Source organism: Spermophilus citellus (assembly GCF_964194105.1).
Source record: "Spermophilus citellus genome assembly, chromosome: 3".
Classification (NCBI taxonomy): Eukaryota; Metazoa; Chordata; class Mammalia; order Rodentia; family Sciuridae; genus Spermophilus; species Spermophilus citellus.
The window spans coordinates 4683608-4703823 of NC_138184.1; the positions used below are offsets into that span (position 1 = coordinate 4683608).

The window sequence follows — 20216 nt, forward strand, 5'->3', positions numbered from 1 at the left end:
ATGTGCTCGGCCAGACTGTGTGCAGTGGTCCCTTCTGCAGCTCACAAATGATTGACCCCTCAGCAATAGATTCATCCTCCTTGGAGAAACTAACAGAAGTAAGAATGGGAAGGAACATGCTAGACAGGAGTCGCGGTGGTTTCTGGTTGTGAACTGCTGAGCAGTTGCTATTTAAGTGATCTCAACAGGGTGCAGTGAAGGAGATGTCAAGAGACTTGGCACAGATGGACAGGTGGGTGGGCCCCACCTGTGCAGCAGAATGAATGAAAAAAGCAAAATGAATGAAAAACTGGGGGTGAGGGGTGATTAGGAACCTGCCAGAAGCCTCAGAAAAGTTATAGCAGGCCTGGGTCACTTTAGGTCATATCAGCACCAATGCAGTGACAGGAACCCGGGGGCCAAGTTGCTGGCCAGCCAGGGTCACTGGAGTTGATCTCAAGTTCAGGAAGGAGGCCCACCGCGACACTGGAAGCTGTGTCCTGACGGGCACCCTCGTGGGTTTGGATGCAAGTGGGCTGCAGATTCTACGAGGACTCAGAGATTGAACAGCGACACAGGAGTCCAACCATGACTCAAGAGGAAGGATGAGAAAATGGGGATGTGTTTGTAGAAGAAGTAGCCGAGGATGGCAGGGATGGGTCGGTTCTCGTGAAGGCTGCCCCGCCAGCAGGCAGAGGCAAGGCTCTTCTAGGGGCTCTGGGTGCAAGGGCCACATTGGTCCAGGCAAGGATTTCTGGATTTGAGTGGTTCTTAGATGGCAGCTGCCCCAGTGTCTCTGCCTCTGGGGTGTGACGACTCTGGGGAGCACCTGTGGTGGAGTCGCCGTGTTGGTCCTGCTGGCATGGCCCACGTCACTGAGCATGGTGTCCTCAAGGTTCTCCACACTGTGTCTGTGTTGGTCCTCCTCACGGCTGAATCATGCTCCTTGGCATGGAGGGACCTCAGGGTGCTCATCTTGTGTCCATCCCCAAGTGGCCTGGGCTGGTGATCTGTGAGCACGCCTACGTGGCCATAGGCAGATGGACTAGTGTTGCGCACTGCACCGCCTCTGCCCTGACGGGGACCTGACTTGTCCTTTCCTAACATGGCCTGGAGTCCCCACCACCTACCTCTTGTTCTCAAAAAATACTTAATTAATGTTATTTCTCAGCATAATGAACTCAGCAATAAACTTGGAGGATAAGATGATGGATTCTTCCTGTTGTCATGCCTGTTTGTGTTTAAATTCACTACACACACCCACACGGTCAAGACAAACACCTCGGTTTCGTTGTTGTTTGTTGATGAATGCCCCAGTGTGGAACCAGACATAAAAAGAATACCTATGATCCCATTTATATCAGGTTCAGATGCAGGTAGAACCGGCTACGTCGTCAGATGTAGGAAAGGGACTGTCGCCTGTGGGAAGGAAGGAGGGTTCGTGAGGAGAGGACATGGCAGTGCCTGCAACTCCCAAATCCCATTTCTTGACTGAATGGTGGTTGTGTGGTGGTTTGCTTTATGTTAATTTTTGAGCTGTTTGTTTGGGGTACTTTCCTGTATGTGATACGCCTCCTAATTTGAAAGACTTAAAATCTTGTGAGGCCCCGCAGAGTCTCTGAAGAGGCCCCATTCCCTGTGCATGGCGGTCACTGGTATCCCACCTCCCTCCTCCCTGTGCCTGGAACTGGCAGGTCCCATCTCAGCTCCCCCGCTTATTCGCCAAGCACCTGGGGCAAATCTGCCTGTTTCCTTGGCTATGAAATATGACAGCGATCCCTGCTGTTGAGTCACTGGGAGGATGAAGGAGCGAAGAAGTGCACAGTGCTTAGAACTCAGCCTGGGCTGGGATTGTGGCTCAGCGGTAGAGGGCTCGCTTAGCACGGGCGGGACCCGGGTTCGATTCTCAGCACCACATAAAAATAAAGGCATTGTGTTGTGTCCATCTACAAAAAAGATTCTCTCTATATCTGTGTCTATCTCTATCTCTCTTTAAAAAAAAAAAAAAAGAACTCAGCCTGGCACATAGTGAGTCAAGAGGAGGAGCTGCTGCTACAAATTAGCACAATTTTAAAAATTACCTGGCTCGCAGTGAGGCTGAGCGGAAGAGCACTTGTCTAGCACTTGCCCTGGTTTCCATCCCCAGCACAACAGAGTAATAAATAAGCACGCAAGTAAAATGATGTCGACTGGACTTGAGTTTGCAGGTGGGAACTTACAGGCTGGCTGGTTGGTGGTTGAGTGGTGCAGTCATCCTCAGTATCCACAGGGTATTGTTTCCAAGACACTCCACCAAGACCAAGACCCGTGGATGCTCAAACCCCTCTATAAAATGGTACTGTGTTTGGTGCAACCTGCCACCTGCGGGCCCAAGGAGTGTGAGACGTCTCTAGATGACTGCACAGTGTAAATTCCCTGTAACTAGCTATACTGCATTGTTTGTGGAAATGGCCGGGGAGACATTTCTACATGTTCTGTACAGAACCAAACTTCTCCCGGTGTTTGGTTGGTCACGTCTATAGACACAAAACCCATAAATTGGGGGCAACTATTCCAGGTTGAGGAAGAAGATTCTTTCTGACTCATACTTATCTTCTAATCTTCAGTGTCTTTTTAAATTTTCCTTTTTCCCCTGAGGCGTGGAGTTAAGTGGGTTTTTTTTCCTCCTATATTTTCTCTTTTACAGTTGGCTTGTGTGACATCAAAATGAGGCAGAGCAAAGAAATCAATGATTTTTCTTCTCATCGATTCAATCTCACCTCAGGCGGCCAGAAAGCCAGGAACTGTGAACTGAAAACTTCATTTTGCATCAAATTCTCTCTAATTGTCTCCAAAGCACTTGTCAGTAACTGGTGCTTGCTAGAATTCTCCAGAGCCAGTAGCATTCTCAGCCTTTAACAAAAGTCTTGGTGGAAACAGAGCACAGGTGGTTGGGTGGGGATGCGGGGCCTCACTGCATAGGAGGAAAGAAGCAGGTATTTCTTAGGCTGAGTCTGTATAACTGGGAGCTGCAGGTACCCTCTTCTGGTCTGCTTTTTCCTCTGGTGGTCTTTTGCAGAAAATGCAGTGATTTCTGTGCCAGTCATTTTGCCATCGAGGGGCAGCAGCAATCTGCAGTTTGGAATTTACAGTGGTTTCTTAAACACTGGCATTTCTCGGACTGGAGTGTGGCTCACTGGTAGAGAGCTTACCTAGCATGGGCAAAGCCCTAGGTCCAGCCCCAGCACACACACATACACAAAAGCTCCTGTTTCTAGAAGCCAGTGTACTTCTGCATTTTTCTGGATTGTGTATAAATGGTGGTTTAAAACTGAGTAAGACAGTGAACATATATTGGATTTCTTCAAAACTTACTTTCCGTGGGCAGAAGCTGTGTCTTCCTCTTAACTAATCTCACTGTTGGTCCTCCTGATTCCTGCAGGAGCTAATGGATTTTGGGCGTCAGGAAAAAGCCTGTGACTTAGAAGCATTCGTGAGAAATTGAGTCACGCAGGAACAAAGCTGCAGAAAAGCAGTCCCTGCGAACTGGAGCTCTCTAGCGTGGGCTCTTTTGCCCACCTGGTTGGAGTTCCTGGGTGGGGTCATCACACCTGCCATGTAAGCTTCCTCAGATATCTGACTTGCTCCTACAGACACTCCAAAAAATCCAAAAGCCAACGCAAAACAGGTTTTAAAAATCATGAGGACAGGCTGTAGTCTGAGTGTTGCTGAGAACGAGTGTATTTTTCCATTTGGGCCAGAGGAGCTTTCACACTGTCACTGTTCATCCCTGCCTCTCCTCCAGGTCCCCTTGCAGGAGCAGCTCAGTGCCGCAGCCCCAGATCAATCGCTCCTCTCAGCAGGGGCAGACAGTGTTAATTGAGTGCCAAGGGCCCCCTTTTTCCCCTTTTCTTTCTGTCTTTCTCTCGTCCAGTGCTGGGGATGGAACCCAGGCCTCCTGCTTGCTAAGCAGAACCGACTTGCTACCTCCAGGCCAAGGGCGGAACGACTGACTCCTGCCAAACACTCAACTACAAATCGAGTCTGTCCCCTGCAGAAAGGTGACTGTATGTGTGTCCCAGCAGCTTCAGTGAGATGCTACTCACATGCCATATAACTCACCCATTCTAGCATGCCCTTCAGTACTCTTAATGTATTCACCATAACTGAGTCGCCGTAACTGATGTTAGGGCCCAAAGAGAAACCTCATTTCCATTAGCCATTACCCTCCAGTCTTCCACAGTCCTAGACTTGGTTGGTTTGTTTTGTGGTGCTGGGGATGAACCCAAGGCCTCACGCATTCTAGGCAGGGACTCCACCACCAAGCCACATTCCCATGTGCCCATTCTGGACACTTCCATAGATGGCTCATCCTCTGGGTGGTCTTTTTTCTGACTTCCTCCGCTGGGCATGGCGTCCTCGGGCTTATCTGAGCTGCAGCATGTGTGTGGTTGAACATTTCCATTGTGTGGACACCCTGGACCACATTGTGTCCATCCATTCATCAGTCAGTGGACTTTGGGTGGTTTCCACTTGGTTGCCATAACTTGTGCGCTGTGAACAATCCTGTGTGATATTTGTGTGGACGTGTGTCTCACTTCATAGGGCATGTAACCAAGAGTATAGTAACTGTGTACCCCCGAGGAACGCCAGGCTGTTTTTCAAAGCACCATTTTACATTCTTGCTGCAGCCTCAGGTTTGCATGTGGTAACCTCCCTCTGGACTGAAGAAAACTGTCACCCGGGAGACTGGAGGCTTTCCCTTCTCTGGCAACAGACTTGCAGGCCCCTGGGCAGCAGGTGTACTAGGGGTGGCTGGGATTTGTTTTAACCAGGTATGATAAGACTCAAAAATGCAGAAGTGACCCCTGTGAAAGAAGTCATGGAGGCAGGCATGGTACATCATGCAGAGCTGCACCAGGAGGATCCAGGGTGGGTCAGAAGGTAGAGGTAGTGAAAGGGGAATGTAGGCATGAGCCTTCACTGCGGTTTCTGCAGGCAGGAGTAGGCAAGGCAGAGTAAGCAGGCCCCAGGCTGCTGGTGTGAGTCATTTTAGCAGGCGCTGCACATAGGGCTGGTCCTGGGGTGGTCGTGACCTGGAGTGCCAGGGCCTGATGAGGAAGGGTGGCGCCTGAGCGCTGGGCTGGCTGGGTTGCATGTGAGAGGTTCATGTGAGTCCTTACAGTGTCTAGAATTTGATTCACCTTGGGAGGGACGATCCCCCAGGGTCAGCAAGGCAGATGTCAAAAGCATCAAAAACACAGAATGAAAAGATATGATTAATACAGCTGTTGGTGGCAGAGCTACTGGCTGCCACAGTTCCGTGTTGCAGAGATGTGATTTGTTGACTGTCTTCCCTGAGCCATGAAGCTTCATGTTGTCTCCTGAATCATCCAAGGCAGCATTGAGTCAATCACCAATAGTTTATTAGCATTTTTTGGACCAGGGACTCGTACGTGGTGTTGATAATGGCTTTTCTTCCGGGGACTGTGTGATTAAAGCAGAACCCATGAGACATCAGGCCAGACCTTGCTTCCCAGGAAAGTTCTGCCAGCCAGGCCAGGAGGCTGAGCCAAGGCTGCATTTCAGGATTTGTCGCATTTTTGTATATTTAGGTCATAATTGCCCGGGTGGGGTTTCACGTGGTGTGAAACTGGCAGGAAATGCCCCCCGCCCTGAACCACATAGATGAGGAACGACTTATGATTTCTTTGTACACAGGTATTTATATATGAATGACATCTTGGGTACTTTAGTCTACCATAACAATAGTAATCATTAGCCATTTATTAACATGATGTCTGACACATAAATGGCATCGCCATTGTGCAGGGACATAGTAAGGAATGAATAGCTATGAAAAATATGTGCAGTGTGGGATCACACAGCTGATGATTGGCATCTTCATTTACAAGCTTTCTTCATTACTCTTCTGCCAGAAAATCTTAATACATAGTGTCTTAATCCATTTTCTGCTGCTATAACAAAATACCTGAGCCTTGATAATTTATAAAGAGCAGAGATTTATTTATCTAATGGTTCTTGAGGCTGGGGACTCTAAGATAATGGTGCTGGCATCTGGCGAGGGCCCCATGCTGTGCCAGGCCATGGCAGAAGGTGGAAGGGCAAGAGAGGATGGGGCAAGAGCCACTGGGGCGGGGGGCAGCTTGCTGTTATATCAAATCCACTCTCACCACAGCTGACCCACTTCAGTGAAAGCGAGATCAATCCATTCAGAAGGCAGAGACCTGGTTTCCTGATCACCTCTTACTAGACTTCACCTCCCAATGCTATCGCACTGGGGATTGAATTTCTAACAGATGGCCAGGCGCCATGGCCACGCCTGTAATCCCAGCAACTCAGGAGGTCAGGAGGCTAAAGCAGGAGGGTCACAAGTTCCAGGCCAGCCTCAGCAACTCAGTGAGGCCCTGTTTCAAAATAAAAAAGGGTGGGGGATATGGCTCAGTGGTGAAGGGCCCCGGGTTCAATCCCCAGTACAAAAAAAACCCACCTCAACACATAGACTTTGGGGGACATGTGCAAATTATGCACGTACCTATCTAACATTTGCAGCCATCCAAAATTTCTACCCAAATTAGCACTCACAATGCTGAGTCCACTCCCTGAGAAGCATGCTTCCTCCTGGGCCAGGATCCGCGCCTAGCCCCTTCACGGACTCCATGCTGCCTAGGACCAGCCACAGCTGCCCTCTTTCCAGTGACCTAGAGAAACCAGTGGGTGAATGCACCTGGGACACAGGAGTCAGGTGGGGAAGCCACCAGATTCCCTTCTAATCCTGCTATTTGTCCCTCCGCCACGCAGCCCATCCTGACAAGACTGGATTTCAATGGCTGGCTGGTCAAACAGGAGGGAGAAACTCAGCCCAGCGCATGAGCCACAGTCGAGCTTTCATTAAGAGTCACATCTTGTGACTTGATGGTGCACATTTGTAATCCCGAAGGCTCAGGAGGCTGAGGCAGGAGGATTAAAATTCAAGGTCAGACTAAGGAAATTAGCAAGGCCCTAAGCAACTTAGCAAGACCCTGTCTCAAAATTAAAAAAAAAAAAAAAAGAATAAAAAGACTGGGAATGTGGCTCAGTGGTTAAGCAACCCTAGGTTCAATCCCTGGTACCTAATAATAGTAGTAATATTTTGAAAAAGAAAAAAATTGCATCTTTCTGAGCTGGGGTATAGCTCGGTAATAGAAACCCTGAGTTCAATCACTAGCAGTGAGGGGAAAAAAAAAGGGCATTTTTCCATCAATAGCAAACATATCCACCAGTGAACACATGCATCCTCCAATCCAGACCCTTACATTGATGGGCAGACGCCTGTGGACGACCCTCTGGAGCCCCGCCGCATGTTGGGTTGGTTTACAGTCACTGTGTAAAGAGCTGGAGCTTGGCGTCTTTGATGGCAGCACTCTGTTCAAGTGCTGAGAACAGGGCAGCTAAATCAGCATCGTGCCCCGCGGTCCCTGGGTCTTAGCGTCGCCCTGACATCAATCTCAGACTAATTATCCGTGTGTGTGTGTGTGTGTGTGTGTGTGTGTGTGTGTGTGTGATGTCCGCACGAGCCACTCCAAGCGCGGGGCGCCTGCTTCATATGCATAGGTGATTTACAGCAAGCACAGCCCACCCTCAACTCTCCACCCCCTGCAAAGACCCAGGGGGGTGTAGGAGGGTTTTATTCTTTTTTACTGTTTTACTGAAGGAGAAAATACTATGCGGTTTCCACACTAAGCGGTCACAGTGGGGACCCATTTCCTGCGCTCCAGCCCCGCTGCTTCAGCCAATACAGCAAGGGAAGGCGCAGCTGTATTTTCTAGAAGGATTCTGCCAAGGCATAAAAACGGTGCAGACCAGCCTGGCACGGCGCCGGGTCCCGGAGCCCTGAGTGCCAGCATGGGGAACACGCATTCCAAGGGTGGCGACAGGCACGGGGCGCTCCCTGGCCACCCTGAGCTGTCTTTTTACGGCTCTTTCCCCAGGAAATGGAGCGAGAACGTCTTCTTAGATAATGAGCTGTTGACCTCTAAGATCCTGTCGGTGCTGCGGCCCCAGTCGGAGCGGGGCTTCCGGACCGGTGACCTCCGCTACCCTGCCCACTTCTTGAGCACCAACTCTGTCTTTGCCTCTGTCGCAGCCTCACTGAAGGAGCACCCGAGGAGCAGTCTTCTGTCTGATGGCAGCCCGGCCCCATCCAGGAATGTCGGCATGACGGTCTCTCAGAAAGGGGGTCCCCAGCCAATACCAAGCCCGGCCGGACCTGGGGCACGACTCGGGTAAGCCAGGTCCTCTCTGCCACCAGGTGCAGAGGGAGGGATGGGGCAATGGGTGGCACTCATCAGTGGCCTCTAGGAAAGGAGGCACATTTCTTGTCTGTGTGAATCGGCAGGGTAGCCCCCCAGGCAAAGTTCCCATTAACACTTGCTTTTTCAGGATTCTTGCTTTTTGCTTTTAGAAAATGATGCGTCCTGGGGTGGATTTGGCCATCATTGAGCCAGTTTGCTTAATACCCTTGGCTCTCATTGGACAGGGCTTCTTACTGCTCAAGACGATGCTGATGCCGAGTCCTACAGCCCGGTCTCTGGGCCTTGCCCGGCTCTACAGGATGCTGAGGGCCCCTGGTATGCATTCAGCAGTGCTGGGGCAGAAAGTACTGCAGAAACCCAGTGCATTTGCAGCGATCTCTCCATGAGTTCGTGGAGAAAGGAGCCAATTATCTTTTTTCTCTATGAACAGACTGTCTTCCCGCCCTCCATTGTGAGGCTATGTCCTTCTAAGTCCCATAGATAGAATTCCGTGGGCTCTGGTGGGCTCTGGTGGCCATTTAGGTCACTGTAATGGACAAAGTCCTGGTGGTAGGTCAGTAGTCTCCTATTTTAAAAAATGACCTGTGACCAAGTTAAAGGCCTCTACTGGAATCCGGAAAGTTCTCTGATCACATCTAATCAGGTGGAGTAGCAAACTGACTTGCCTCCATAGACTGGGGAGTGTGTGTTCAACTCAACCTTTTGAAATGGTGGTTGTGATTATTTCCACATAGACCAGCCACAGGAGAGATGGATGAAGCTGACTCTGTGGTTCTAAAATTCAAGCAGGCAACTGATGACTCCCTAGCACTCACGTCCTCCAATACCGAGTCTGTTTTTGTAGAAGGTAAGTTGGTCCCAAGTCTTGAGGCTGCCACATGGTCCCCGTCCATACTGGGAGGTGCTGGCCAGGCTCTGCCAGGCTCTGGCCCCCCCAGCAGCCCCCGTCCTTCCCTCAGATCCCTACACTGCCTCGCTGAGAAGCGAAGTCGAATCGGACACCCACGAGTTTGAGGCCGAGTCCTGGAGCCTGGCTGTAGACTTGGCCTATGCCAAGAAGCAGAAGAAAGAGGTGGTGAAGAGACAGGATGTCCTGTACGGTAGGAGGCCAGCACCGCACCCCAAGCCCATTGCTTCTCTTTCTTTGTATCTTTCTCCTTTTCTGCTCCCTAGTTCCATCTGGGCGTCTGGCCTCCATGGCCACATTACCCTCTCTGCGTTACCCTAACTCTAACCCTAAACCTCTGCGCCCCCGCCCCCAGGGCAGCCCTGCCTTCCAGCCTGGGGAAGAGGTGGCCAGGAAGGACTTTGTTAGCACAGGTCCCTGTAGTTGAGCCTGGCCAGATGCCCAGGGCTGACTCATTCTTACCTTGTTGGTGGCTGTCTCCGTCCATTTGGGTACCTCTGACAGAATTCCATAGGCCAGGTGACTTGTAAACAACAGAAGTATATTGCTCACTGGGTTCACCTTGGTTCAGAGAGAGTCCAAGATCAAGGCACAGGCATGTTTGGTGTCTGGTGAGGTCCACTTCCTGGTTCGCAGGTGGAGCCTTCTCACTGTGTCTTCACGAGGTGGAAGGGGCAGGAGCTCCCTGCATCCCTTTCATAAGGGCACAAATCATATCCTCGGTGACTGCACTCTTGTGGTCTCACCACCTCCCCAAGGCACCACCTCTGAATAGCATCACTTTGGGGTAAGGTTTTAACATATGAAATGGGGAGCACAGACATTCAGTTCTTTGCAGTTTGGTCTGATCACAGACACACAGAGGTGTGTTACACTACAGACCACAGACATGCAGTTCCTTAGAACAACCGTCTTTATTTTTTTTGGTACTGGGACTAAAACCCAGAGATGCTCCACCACTGAGCTGTATCCCCAGTCCTTTTTACTTTGAGACAAAGTCTCACTAAGTTGCTGAGGCTGGCCTCAGACTTGTGATGCACCCACCTCAGCCTCCCAAGTTGACTGGGATTATAGGCGTGCACCACTGTGCGTGCACCACTGTGCGTGCACCGCCTTGCTGGAAACAGCCTTGAAAGGTCTTTGTGACTTCAGGCATGCATCTCCTGGGTCCTCTCTTTATCCAGCTTCCTTTAGCCTGGGATTCCCACAGCGCTGGACAGGGGAGGACGGGAGGCCTGGGCAATAAGAATGGCCGTAGGCGCATACCTGCAGTCCCAGCTACTCAGGAGGCTAAGGCAGGGGCAGTCACCTGAGCCCAGAAATTCAAGGCCAGCCTAGAAAACATAGTGAGACCCTGACTTGAAAAAATAAATAAAAATTTAAAAAATAATAATAATTAAAAAATAAGGGGCTAGGGCTGGGACTCAGCGGTAGAGCGCTTGCCTAGCACATGCGAGGCCCTGGGTTCTGTCCTCAGCACCACAGAAAAATAAGTAAATAAAATAAAGGTAGAAAAAAATAAGCTTCATTTACTAAATAAATATATAAAGATAAACAAGAAAGGCCACAAAGGCAGACTGAGGTGGAAAGCTTCCAGGCCAGCCCCACCCAGGCAGGCAGGCAGCATCCACCAGTGCCCAGCAGGACCACGTAGCCCGTGTGGGTAAGCCCTGCTGGCCGTCTGCACCCCACAGAGCTGATGCAGACAGAGGCACACCACGTGCGGACCCTCAAGATCATGCTGAAGGTGTACTCCAAGGCCCTCCAGGAGGAGCTGCAGTTTGGCGGCCGGGCCATCAGCCGCCTTTTCCCCTGCGCAGACGACCTGCTGGAGATGCACAGCCACTTCCTCGCTCGGCTCAAGGAGCGGCGCCGGGAGGCTCTGGAGGAGGGCAGCGAACGGAATTACATCATCCAGAAAATCGGGGACCTCTTGGTGCAGCAGGTGGGCACCGTTGTGACCGGGGTGGTGCCTCGTGAGTCCCCGCCCCATCTCCATTCCTTCTATTAATAGAATGTAAAGGCTCTGGTTTATCTGCATGGCTATTACAGATAATACACATCCTTGGGCCCTCCCCTCCAGCCTGTGGCTCACGTCCTAGGAGCACAGAAGCCAGAGTAGCCAACATGTCTATCTGGACACTGTTCAGAGCTGTGCTCTTCTAGGCTGTTGTTTGGTTTTTGCTTTGAGATTCTAATCGCTGTTTCTGCTGGCTAGAAACATAGTTCTGACCAGGGCTGTCCATAGAAGGCCTGCAGAGTCCAGGCAGAGGTGGACAGCGGCAGCAGCACCCGTCATCTGACCCCAGACTGCTTGCTCAGAGTGTCCCAGGTCAGGCAGTAGGAATTAGGAGCCAGTGGGAGGCTCCGTGGCAGGCACCTGCCTGGCACACACAGGCCCTGGGTTCCACCCCAGCACTGTAAGACAAAACAAATGTAAAATTACAAGTAATATTTTTATTTTCCTAACATTCTTTTGACCTAAATTTCTTTTTCTTCTTGAATCTTTGCAAGCTTTGCAGCATCTGTGAGAAGCAAAGCCCTAAAGCACAGTTTTCTTGTTTTACTTCGATGATACCTTATCATTAGACACCCGAGGCAAGCACATCCCTGGTGGTGGGTGTATTAAAAGGTGAAATTGCAAGTCAATCCAGTATTCACTTTAGCATAATCAGGTAGACTAGGTGAAAACATTCTGTGGTAGATTCCAGGTTTCATTTTGGTGACATTTCCATCCTCTTTCATATTAGTTTTCAGGTGAAAACGGGGAGAGAATGAAAGAAAAATATGGTGTGTTTTGCAGCGGCCACAATGAAGCTGTCAGTCATTACAAGTTATTGCTGCAACAAAACAAGAAATTTCAAAACTTGATCAAGGTAAAAAAAAAAAAAGTTGTTTAAAATACTTCTTTGCTGTGGTTGTTTTCCACCAAACTGTAACATCTTGGATTCAGAAATAGTAAGTTGTTATAAAGCAATGGTTTTCACAGTCTGGTTTGGTTTGGGTGACACAAACGTCCTTTCACAGGGCCGCCCTACCCTGGGAACTGCCCTGCAGAGCCACCCCATTCTGCGTGCAGAGGCTCCAGCAAGGCACAAGTTCCTCTGAACTCCATCTTCTCCCCGCCTGCCCCCTGAGGCCCATGGGATTCCCTTGACTGAGAGTGTACAGCCACTTGAACTCAGAACCAGACCCCCTCCACCCAGCCACAGTCCATGGAGTCAAGCTCTCCCCACCTCCCATGTCCCAGAAACGGCACTTAGGAGCTGAGTGCCTTGATGCATGCCTATAATCCCAGCGGCTCACAGGTTCAAAGCCAGCCTCAGCAACTTAGCAAGACCCTGTCTCAAAATAAAAAGGGCTGGGGATGTGGCTCAGTGGTTAAGCACTCCTAAGTTCAATCCCCAGTATCCAAGAGGGACAAGAAAGAAAGTAAGTCAGAAACGGCATCTAGGTAGGCCACGCAGTTCATCCACAGTTGCCTATGCAGCAGCAGCAGCTCCCTTGGTTCCAAGCTCCAGAACAGCTCTACAGTCTGTTCCCTGGGCCCTTGAGACTTTGTTCTGAAGTGGCATTCAACAACTAATGGGCTAAAATTAAGAATTATCTGCATTTAAATTTTGTTCCAGGCTTGGTGACTCACGTTCATAGTCCCTGCTCCTCAGTAGACTGAGGCTGGAGAATCACTTGAGCCCAAGAGTTCAAGGCCAGCCTGGACGACATAGCGAGAAACCCCATCTCAAAAGAAAAAAACAAAACAAAAAAATCTGCTCCATGATCCCCTCAGTAGATGGACTTGAAAGGGAAAGAGCAATTTCAGACCAAAATTCACTCAGCAATGGCTGTCAAATGGCCCATCTGACAGCATGAGCCATCTAGAAAGAGGGCAGAGGGTGGCAATGGAGAGAGTTCCCATGAAACCTGAAACCACAGATTGTCACAGTCCCAGAAGGACACTTGGGTGCTGTGGAAGTGGCTCTTTGCTATTGCCGGCATTCCTAAAATACACAAGAGTAGTGGCGCTAATCCACGGAATGCGCGGAATGCTCCATGAGCACAGGAGACTGCTCTCCACCCCCCAGGAAGTGAGACTGTCAGCCAGAGGTGTGTGTGCATCAGCAGCCACCAGGGAGCCCGTTCTACCACAAAGGCACATGCCCAGGCTAGTTCCAGGAGCTTCTGGAATGACAGCCGAGCATGCATGTCTGACGTGCACGTGTGCATACGTGTGTGCACGTGGTGAGCAGCTCAACAGGTGATCCCCACAACTGCCCCATGACTGGACCTCATTTTCTCTTTAACTGGTCTTTCAAAGCGAGGTCACCTTTGCTTGTGTGGCCTTCTGTATATCCAGTATGTGCTTTCAGATGGCCAGTGTGTGTCCCCAACAAAGCAGCAGGGAGAAGATCCCAGCAAGCTGGCAAGGAAGGCACCCCAGCCCTGGAGGCTGGTGGGCACAGTCAGTGGGAGAGGAGGTGTTAACGTGGAGCGGTTCTACTTTTTGTTTCCTAGAAAGTCGGCAGCTTCTCCATCGTGAGGCGGCTTGGTGTGCAGGAGTGCATCCTTCTGGTCACTCAGCGCATCACCAAATACCCTGTGCTGGTGGAGCGTATCATCCAGAACACAGAAGGTAGAGAAGCACACGCCATGCCCAGGGGCCACAGCAGGGCAGGGGTCCCTGTCCACCTGATGCAGGTTTTACCAGTGGATTGGACAAATTCCCCTAGCAATCCATTATGCTGGGTGTTGGGGTTTCCCACCCGAGGAGGGTGGGGCAGTCATCACCATGAAGGCAGGGGCTGGGTCTCCTCCGCTCGTTACCACCCCTAGTGTAAACTGGGCCACAGAAGGCGCCGGCTGGGTCAGTATCTGTGACATGGATAAATGGATTGAGACCAGGTCATTCCTGGGTTGTCCAGACATGCCTGGAGATGACCTCTGTGTCACATGACCAGGGTCAAGAAAGTGAGGAGCCTGGAGCTGTAGGGGACAGAAGAGAAAAGGCTGATAGCCAGCCCAGGAGTTCTCGGGGCCAGGCAGTGTTGATCATCAGGTTTGGTCTGTGGGAGAATGAGAAAGTTCCCCTGCCACATCCTCGGAGCAGGATGGGCCAGCTCCAGGTGACAGCAGGAGGTGGAGGGAATCTTTTGTGATGAGCTGGAGGACTTGGGAGGAGTTTGTGTGCCAAGGAGAGACCAGAGAGCCATGCAGGGCAGTTGTTGTCACTTAAATTGCGCCTTAGCTTCCACATTTGACAGAAGCTCTACCTGAGTAAAAATGAAACTCTGGGCTATGGCATTTATTTTGGAGACCCATTTCTACCTCAGAAACTACAGTTGGGAGGTAATTCTTGAGGGTTCCTCTGACCCAGGGACTGTACCTCACAGATCCCATCTACTTAGTGAAGCCATTTCCATTATGTTCTTGAGCACGGAAAAAGAAAGTGCTAACTCTGCTGTGTGTGGCAGCTGGCACCGAGGACCACGAAGACCTGACTCAAGCCCTGAACCTCATCAAAGACATCATCTCCCAAGTGGATGCCAAGGTCAGTGAGTGCGAGAAGGGCCAGCGCCTCAGGGAGATCGCAGGGAAGATGGACCTCAAGTCCTCCAGCAAACTCAAGAATGGACTCACCTTCCGCAAGGAGGACATGCTACAGCGGCAGCTGCATCTGGAGGGCACGCTGTGCTGGAAGACCACTTCAGGGCGCTTGAAAGGTAAAGCTCTGTCCCTGGCCACCTCTAGTGGGGGCCGTGTTGGACTGGGGGCACTGTCTTGGAGTGGCAGGTACTATCTTGGATTGGTGAGTGCCCTCTTGAATTTGTGGGCACCCTTTTTGAGTGATGGGCACTGTCTTGGATTGGTGAGTGCCATCTTGAACTGGCACCAAGCCAAGTGGTACAAATATATCTCACAAGATGTGACCCTTGCCCTCCTGGGGCTTCAGCATGTGGGACAGAAAAAGAAACAAGTAAAATTTACCAAAAAAAAAAAAAAAAAGTGGTTAAAAGTGTGGTAAATGCTTTGAAAGAACCAGCAGACTGCAATGAGAGAGAATTGGATGAAAAAGGATTTCTGACTTTGCTAGTGGTATCAAAAATGGCTCTCCCAGAAGGTAATATTTGTGCTTCCTGCAATGTGAATATACCTCAATTCATGATTTGCACTTATATGCAAAAGCCTCATGATGCAAGATGTTCATCCAGAGACAAGGCACCAAGCAGGACTAGAGCATGAGGGGACGGAGACAAGCCCTCCCTAGTCACTGCAGTAGGGGCAAGATGGGAGCACCAGCAGCTCATGGTTGGATGACCTGGGCAGGGAGCATGACAAGATTCATCCACCCTGAGCCATCAGCTAGAGCAGCTCCGAGGCCAGGCCCAGCCATGACAGCCACCTGTCGTGATGGCCTGGTGGTGAGGCTGGAGTCTTGACTTCAGCTCTGAACCTTGTCAGCTGGAGCCTGAAGGGATACCTAAGAGGGGACTCCGGCATTCACTGGTGATAAATATGGAAACCCAGAGGGATGGGAGGGTGTGAGTTAGACAGGACACTTCTAGGCTCAAGTAGAAAGGTCTGATGTAAGAGACCTCCTGGAGAGACAGTGACTGTCGGGCTTCCCAGTGAGACCCGTGGCTGCACAACTTCTAAGACGCCCCCTCTGTGCTCTCTGCAGATGTCCTTGCTGTCCTCTTGACTGACGTGCTTCTACTGCTGCAAGAAAAGGACCAAAAATATGTCTTTGCCTCTGTGGTGCGTACCCAGTGTCTCCAGACAAGGTCCTGTCTGTGGGGATCTGGTGGGTGTGGCCATGAAGGAGGGGGCAGGGGACAAGGAGAGGAAGTGCCACTAGAAGGCTGCGCTGTGGCACCCCAGGCCCTCCCTTTCCTGACGAGGCCCAGGCTCCCATCCCCACAGGCTCTCCACCTCCATTCTGTTTCCACGCACGTTCTTCCTCTGCCAAGGACTTGGATACTCACAAACGCCAGAATCCTGGCCGGGGGAGCCTTCCCTCTTCCCAGGGACGCACAGGCCCTGTTATTAGATGCAAGCCCAAGCAGCCACCGCTCTGTGAGCTGTGGCCATGTTGACCCCAGGACACCCTTGTCAGGGGAGCAGCACCCGCCCGGCTGTGTCACCCAGAACCCTACCCCAACACTGGCCCAGGACACCTTGGCATCTCACAGCACAGACCCAGCTGCAGGGCAAGGAGGTCAGGCCCAGCCTTTCTGGGGCTCCAGCCCCTAAAAAGTGTAAGGAAGCCATTGGCTTCCAGGTCACCTGGAAAAGAAGGCCCTCACCACTGAACCGTAGAATCACATAGCTTCTCCCAAAATGTAAAGTGGCTTCTCAGGGGCTGGGGCCATGGTTCAGCAAAGCGCTTGCCTGGCATGTGCAGGGCCCTGTGTTCCATCTCAGTGGCTTCTCAAGAAGTCCCCCACTGCCACCTGGCCCTGTTCTTCCCATCTCAACCCCTTGCAACTGTGTCAGGCTGTTCTGTCCTGCCTTGACCCATGCACCTCAGAGCCTGCCATGCCTGCACAGGAGGATGACGTGACAGGACAGTCCGCTGCCCTGGGTGGCTCTGTGTGCCTACTTTGCATCCCAGGACAGCCCTGCTGGGGGTTGGTCTCCTGCCTTGTCCTGTAGATAGCCAAATGGGCCACTGAGTATCCCAAGAGATGGGGGCTCTGGTCAGGTGTGAGATATAAAGTAGCATATCTTGTACCCAAAAAATATAGGGGCAGGGAGACCACATTCATCTGGGTGTAACTTTGTTTCAGAAACCTTTACAGTTCAGAAAAGCACAAAAAAGGAAATCAGAATAATCCTGTCATCCAGGGACATCGACTTGACTGTCTTTACTGTAGGGGGTCTGCTCAGCTGAGCTTTATGCCTTGTAGGTGTTACAGGCGTCCACAGTGACCACTCCATGTTGCCACTGCACTCTGGAAACCACAGTAGAGAGTATGTACTAAGCCACATGCCAATAAAACCCTTTTACACAGTCAGGCAGTGGGCCAGATTGGCCTTGGACTGGAGCTTGCTGACAGCTGGGTCTCCAGTGATAAATGCATGTATTTTAACACTGCATCTTCAAGCTTCATATTCTCTTACAACCTGCTTTTTTATTCCTGCTCAATACACTTTGAAGCTCCCTCCTCGGTGCATCTCTTACCCTGTGGCATGGTGTTTAGTGGCTGCCTGCTCCTTCTATTTTATAGCCATCCTACATTCAATTGACTCTTTCCAAACAACTTAGATAAACGGTCTTTTATTAATCCGTTCTCCTGTTGGTGGATATGTGTGTGGTTTTGCAGTTTGGAAATTGGCAGGTGCTGGAGCTGCTTTGAATATCTGTTTTGGCTGTGTAGTCACACGCTCCTGACCATATCTTTTTGGGGGGAAGGAGGTGTTTACTGGTTATTAAACCAGGGGTGCCATACAACTGAGCTCCATCCCGAGTTTTTTTGTTTGGTTGGTTTTGTTGTTGTTGTTTTTAATTTAAGACAGTGTCTCACTAAGTTGCCCAGGCTGGTCTCAAACTTGCTATCCTCCGCCTCAGCCTTCTATATAACTGGGATTACAGGCAGGTGCTGTCCTGACCATATCTTACAGGTTATGAAGAGAACATTCTCATGGGTGGAAAGCCAAGGCCTGGGGAAATTAATAGTTTTGGTCCAAATGGGCTGAGATCCCCCAGGGAACATTCAGACCCCCAATAAGGGATGGTTGGATATGTTTGCTGTGGCCGCTGTGGATGTGCCTGTACAGATCAAGTGATTCACACTGGAGAAATTTAATGTCTCACCTTTCTGGAAGCTGAAAGTACAAAATGAGGGTGTGCACAGGATTGCTTCCTTCTGAAACTCTCTCCTTGGCAGTACATGCTGTCTTTTCCCATGTCTGTGTCTTCATCTCTTCTACTGAAGACACAGTCATGTTGAAGTGGGATCCACATTACTTGATAAATCTCTGTCTCCAAATACTGCCACGTTCTGTCATGTCCTAGACTTTAGGACTTCAGCAGGTCTGGGGATGCAGCTGAACTCATGGCACAGTTGAGAGGTGCTTTTACTGGTCTGCAACAGCATTCTCTCTCATCAGTGCCTAATGGGCTGGGAGGACTGCTTGGCTCTGGGTGGCCTGTGATACAAAAAACAGATGAGGAGTTTCTGTTGTTGTTCCATACTGTGTAATGTTGTGTCCTGAGTTTTGTAGAATGTACCTGCATTACTAATTATTTTTAAGTTGTTACTGTGCCTATAGTTCCAGTTACTCCAGAGGCTGAGGCAGGAGGGTTACTAGAGGCCAGGAGTTCAGGACCAGCCTGGGCAACAACATAGCAAGATAAAATTGACACATTAAAAGGATGTTAGGATATCATTGCAGTAGTGTTTTTCCCCCATTTGGCAAAATATCTGTGTTTCAGGTTGTTTGCAAGGAAACAGGGCACATGGCTTCCCTCTGTGTCCCCCGCCCCCAACACTGAGACTCTGGTCCTGCTTTGGATGCAGCAGGTAAAATGTGACGTCCCCTCCACCTATGCAGGACTCGAAGCCACCTGTCATCTCTCTGCAAAAGCTCATCGTGAGGGAAGTGGCCAACGAAGAGAAGGCCATGTTTCTGATCAGTGCCTCCCTGCAAGGACCTGAGATGTATGAGATCTACACCAGCTCCAAAGAGGACAGGAACTCCTGGATGACCCACATCCGCCAGGCCGTGGAGAGGTGAGAGGGCCTAGGGTCTCCCTCCCCGACACGGGTGCATGTTCCAGACTTCATGCCCTTGGCTTTGAGGGAGCCTCGGCCAGTCAGCAATGGCCTGTGCGGTCCCTGAGAGAGCCCTTGTTTTCCTCTCTCCCATCCCCCACAGATGTTCTGTCCATCTGCTTCTCAAAAATGCCACCATCTCAAAGATGGTGCCATTCCAGCTCCTTCCAACAACAGTCCAACCTCTCAGGTGCCAAAAAGGCCTGAATGTGTCTGGCCAGCAGGGCTGAAGGGCCAGTAGATCTCACCTGGACCTTTTTGCACTCATGGGCCACTTGGCCAAACACAATGGGCTTTGCCTGCACACAAGTCTGAGACCAGACCGTTGCCATAGGTTGTGGCTTCCTGTCCTTCTTCCACCCATGCCACGCCCTCCTCTTTCCACCTGCCTGACTCCAGGTCTGCCTGGTAGACGGGCAGGGGGAGGCAGTTCAGCCGGCTCCCTGCTCCCCCTCCAGGTGCCTGGAGGCTTCTCACCACCTCAGCCTATTCCAAGCTCCATCGATGCTCAGAAGCTTCGGCCTCCCATGCCTAGCGGTCCCCAGCAAGCACTGTCCAGTGGCAGCCTCTTCGAGGGTACAGCTGGACACTTGGAACCCTTGCCTGGTTACACTCTTGACACTTAAAGAACACACACATTCCCTCAGTTCCCTGAGGGAAAACCACTCCCAAAATCCGAGATACTCTTAGCAGCTGAATCTACAGAGCCAGTGTAGTGTCAGAGGCCCACCAGTTAATTCTGTATGTCCCCTCTCTCTGTAGCTGTCCCGATGAGGAAGAGGGACCCTTCAGTGAGGTTGAGGAGGAACGGAAGGTCGCTGAGGCCCGCGCCATGAGACTCCGGGACTTTCAAGGTATGGGGTGTCAGCGTTATGGGCATGTCCCTTGTGTGGCCATGGCTCTGCAAAGCCCTCCTGAGACAGCCAGCCCTGAGCCCCCAGCCCTCAGAGGCGTCCCTGTTCCGTTCTGTGGAGACTGGATGTGGAGGATCTCACCACCACGCGGCCAGCCACTTCGCTGTGAGCCACTCACGCCCTGCAGCTCTGTGAGGGCTTCGGAAGGGGACTGCTGACAAGGCAGTGATGTCCCAGAGGCCTCCTGGTCTCTGCAGGGGTGTGGGAAGGGAGAGAGCTGACCTCGGGGCCTCCAGTCCCTTCCAGACCCACCTGTCTGCATTCAGGAAGGAGGTGCAAGCACGCAGAGGTCAGCAATCAGTTTTGGAGCATTTTCTTCACCCTGAAAACAAAACACCCCTTAGCAGTC

The 20216-nt window shown here is 51.0% G+C and overlaps 1 protein-coding gene across 6 annotated transcripts in view; it reads left to right on the top strand.

Moving 5' to 3' along the window:
- ARHGEF18 (Rho/Rac guanine nucleotide exchange factor 18) overlaps nt 1-20216 on the top strand; it is a gene marked incomplete at its 5' end in the record, with an annotated part of 74650 nt that overhangs the window by 46947 nt on the left and 7487 nt on the right. For all 6 annotated transcript variants that reach the window (XM_081286603.1, XM_081286600.1, XM_081286604.1 and 3 more), the window contains 10 exons: nt 8105-8243; nt 9008-9120; nt 9233-9373; nt 10875-11125; nt 11931-12056; nt 13693-13810; nt 14649-14897; nt 15857-15933; nt 18733-18911; nt 19716-19807. In XM_081286603.1, coding sequence (XP_081142729.1) covers nt 8105-8243; nt 9008-9120; nt 9233-9373; nt 10875-11125; nt 11931-12056; nt 13693-13810; nt 14649-14897; nt 15857-15933; nt 18733-18911; nt 19716-19807 — 1485 coding nt within the window. The remainder of the gene's footprint in view (nt 1-8104; nt 8244-9007; nt 9121-9232; nt 9374-10874; nt 11126-11930; nt 12057-13692; nt 13811-14648; nt 14898-15856; nt 15934-18732; nt 18912-19715; nt 19808-20216) is intronic.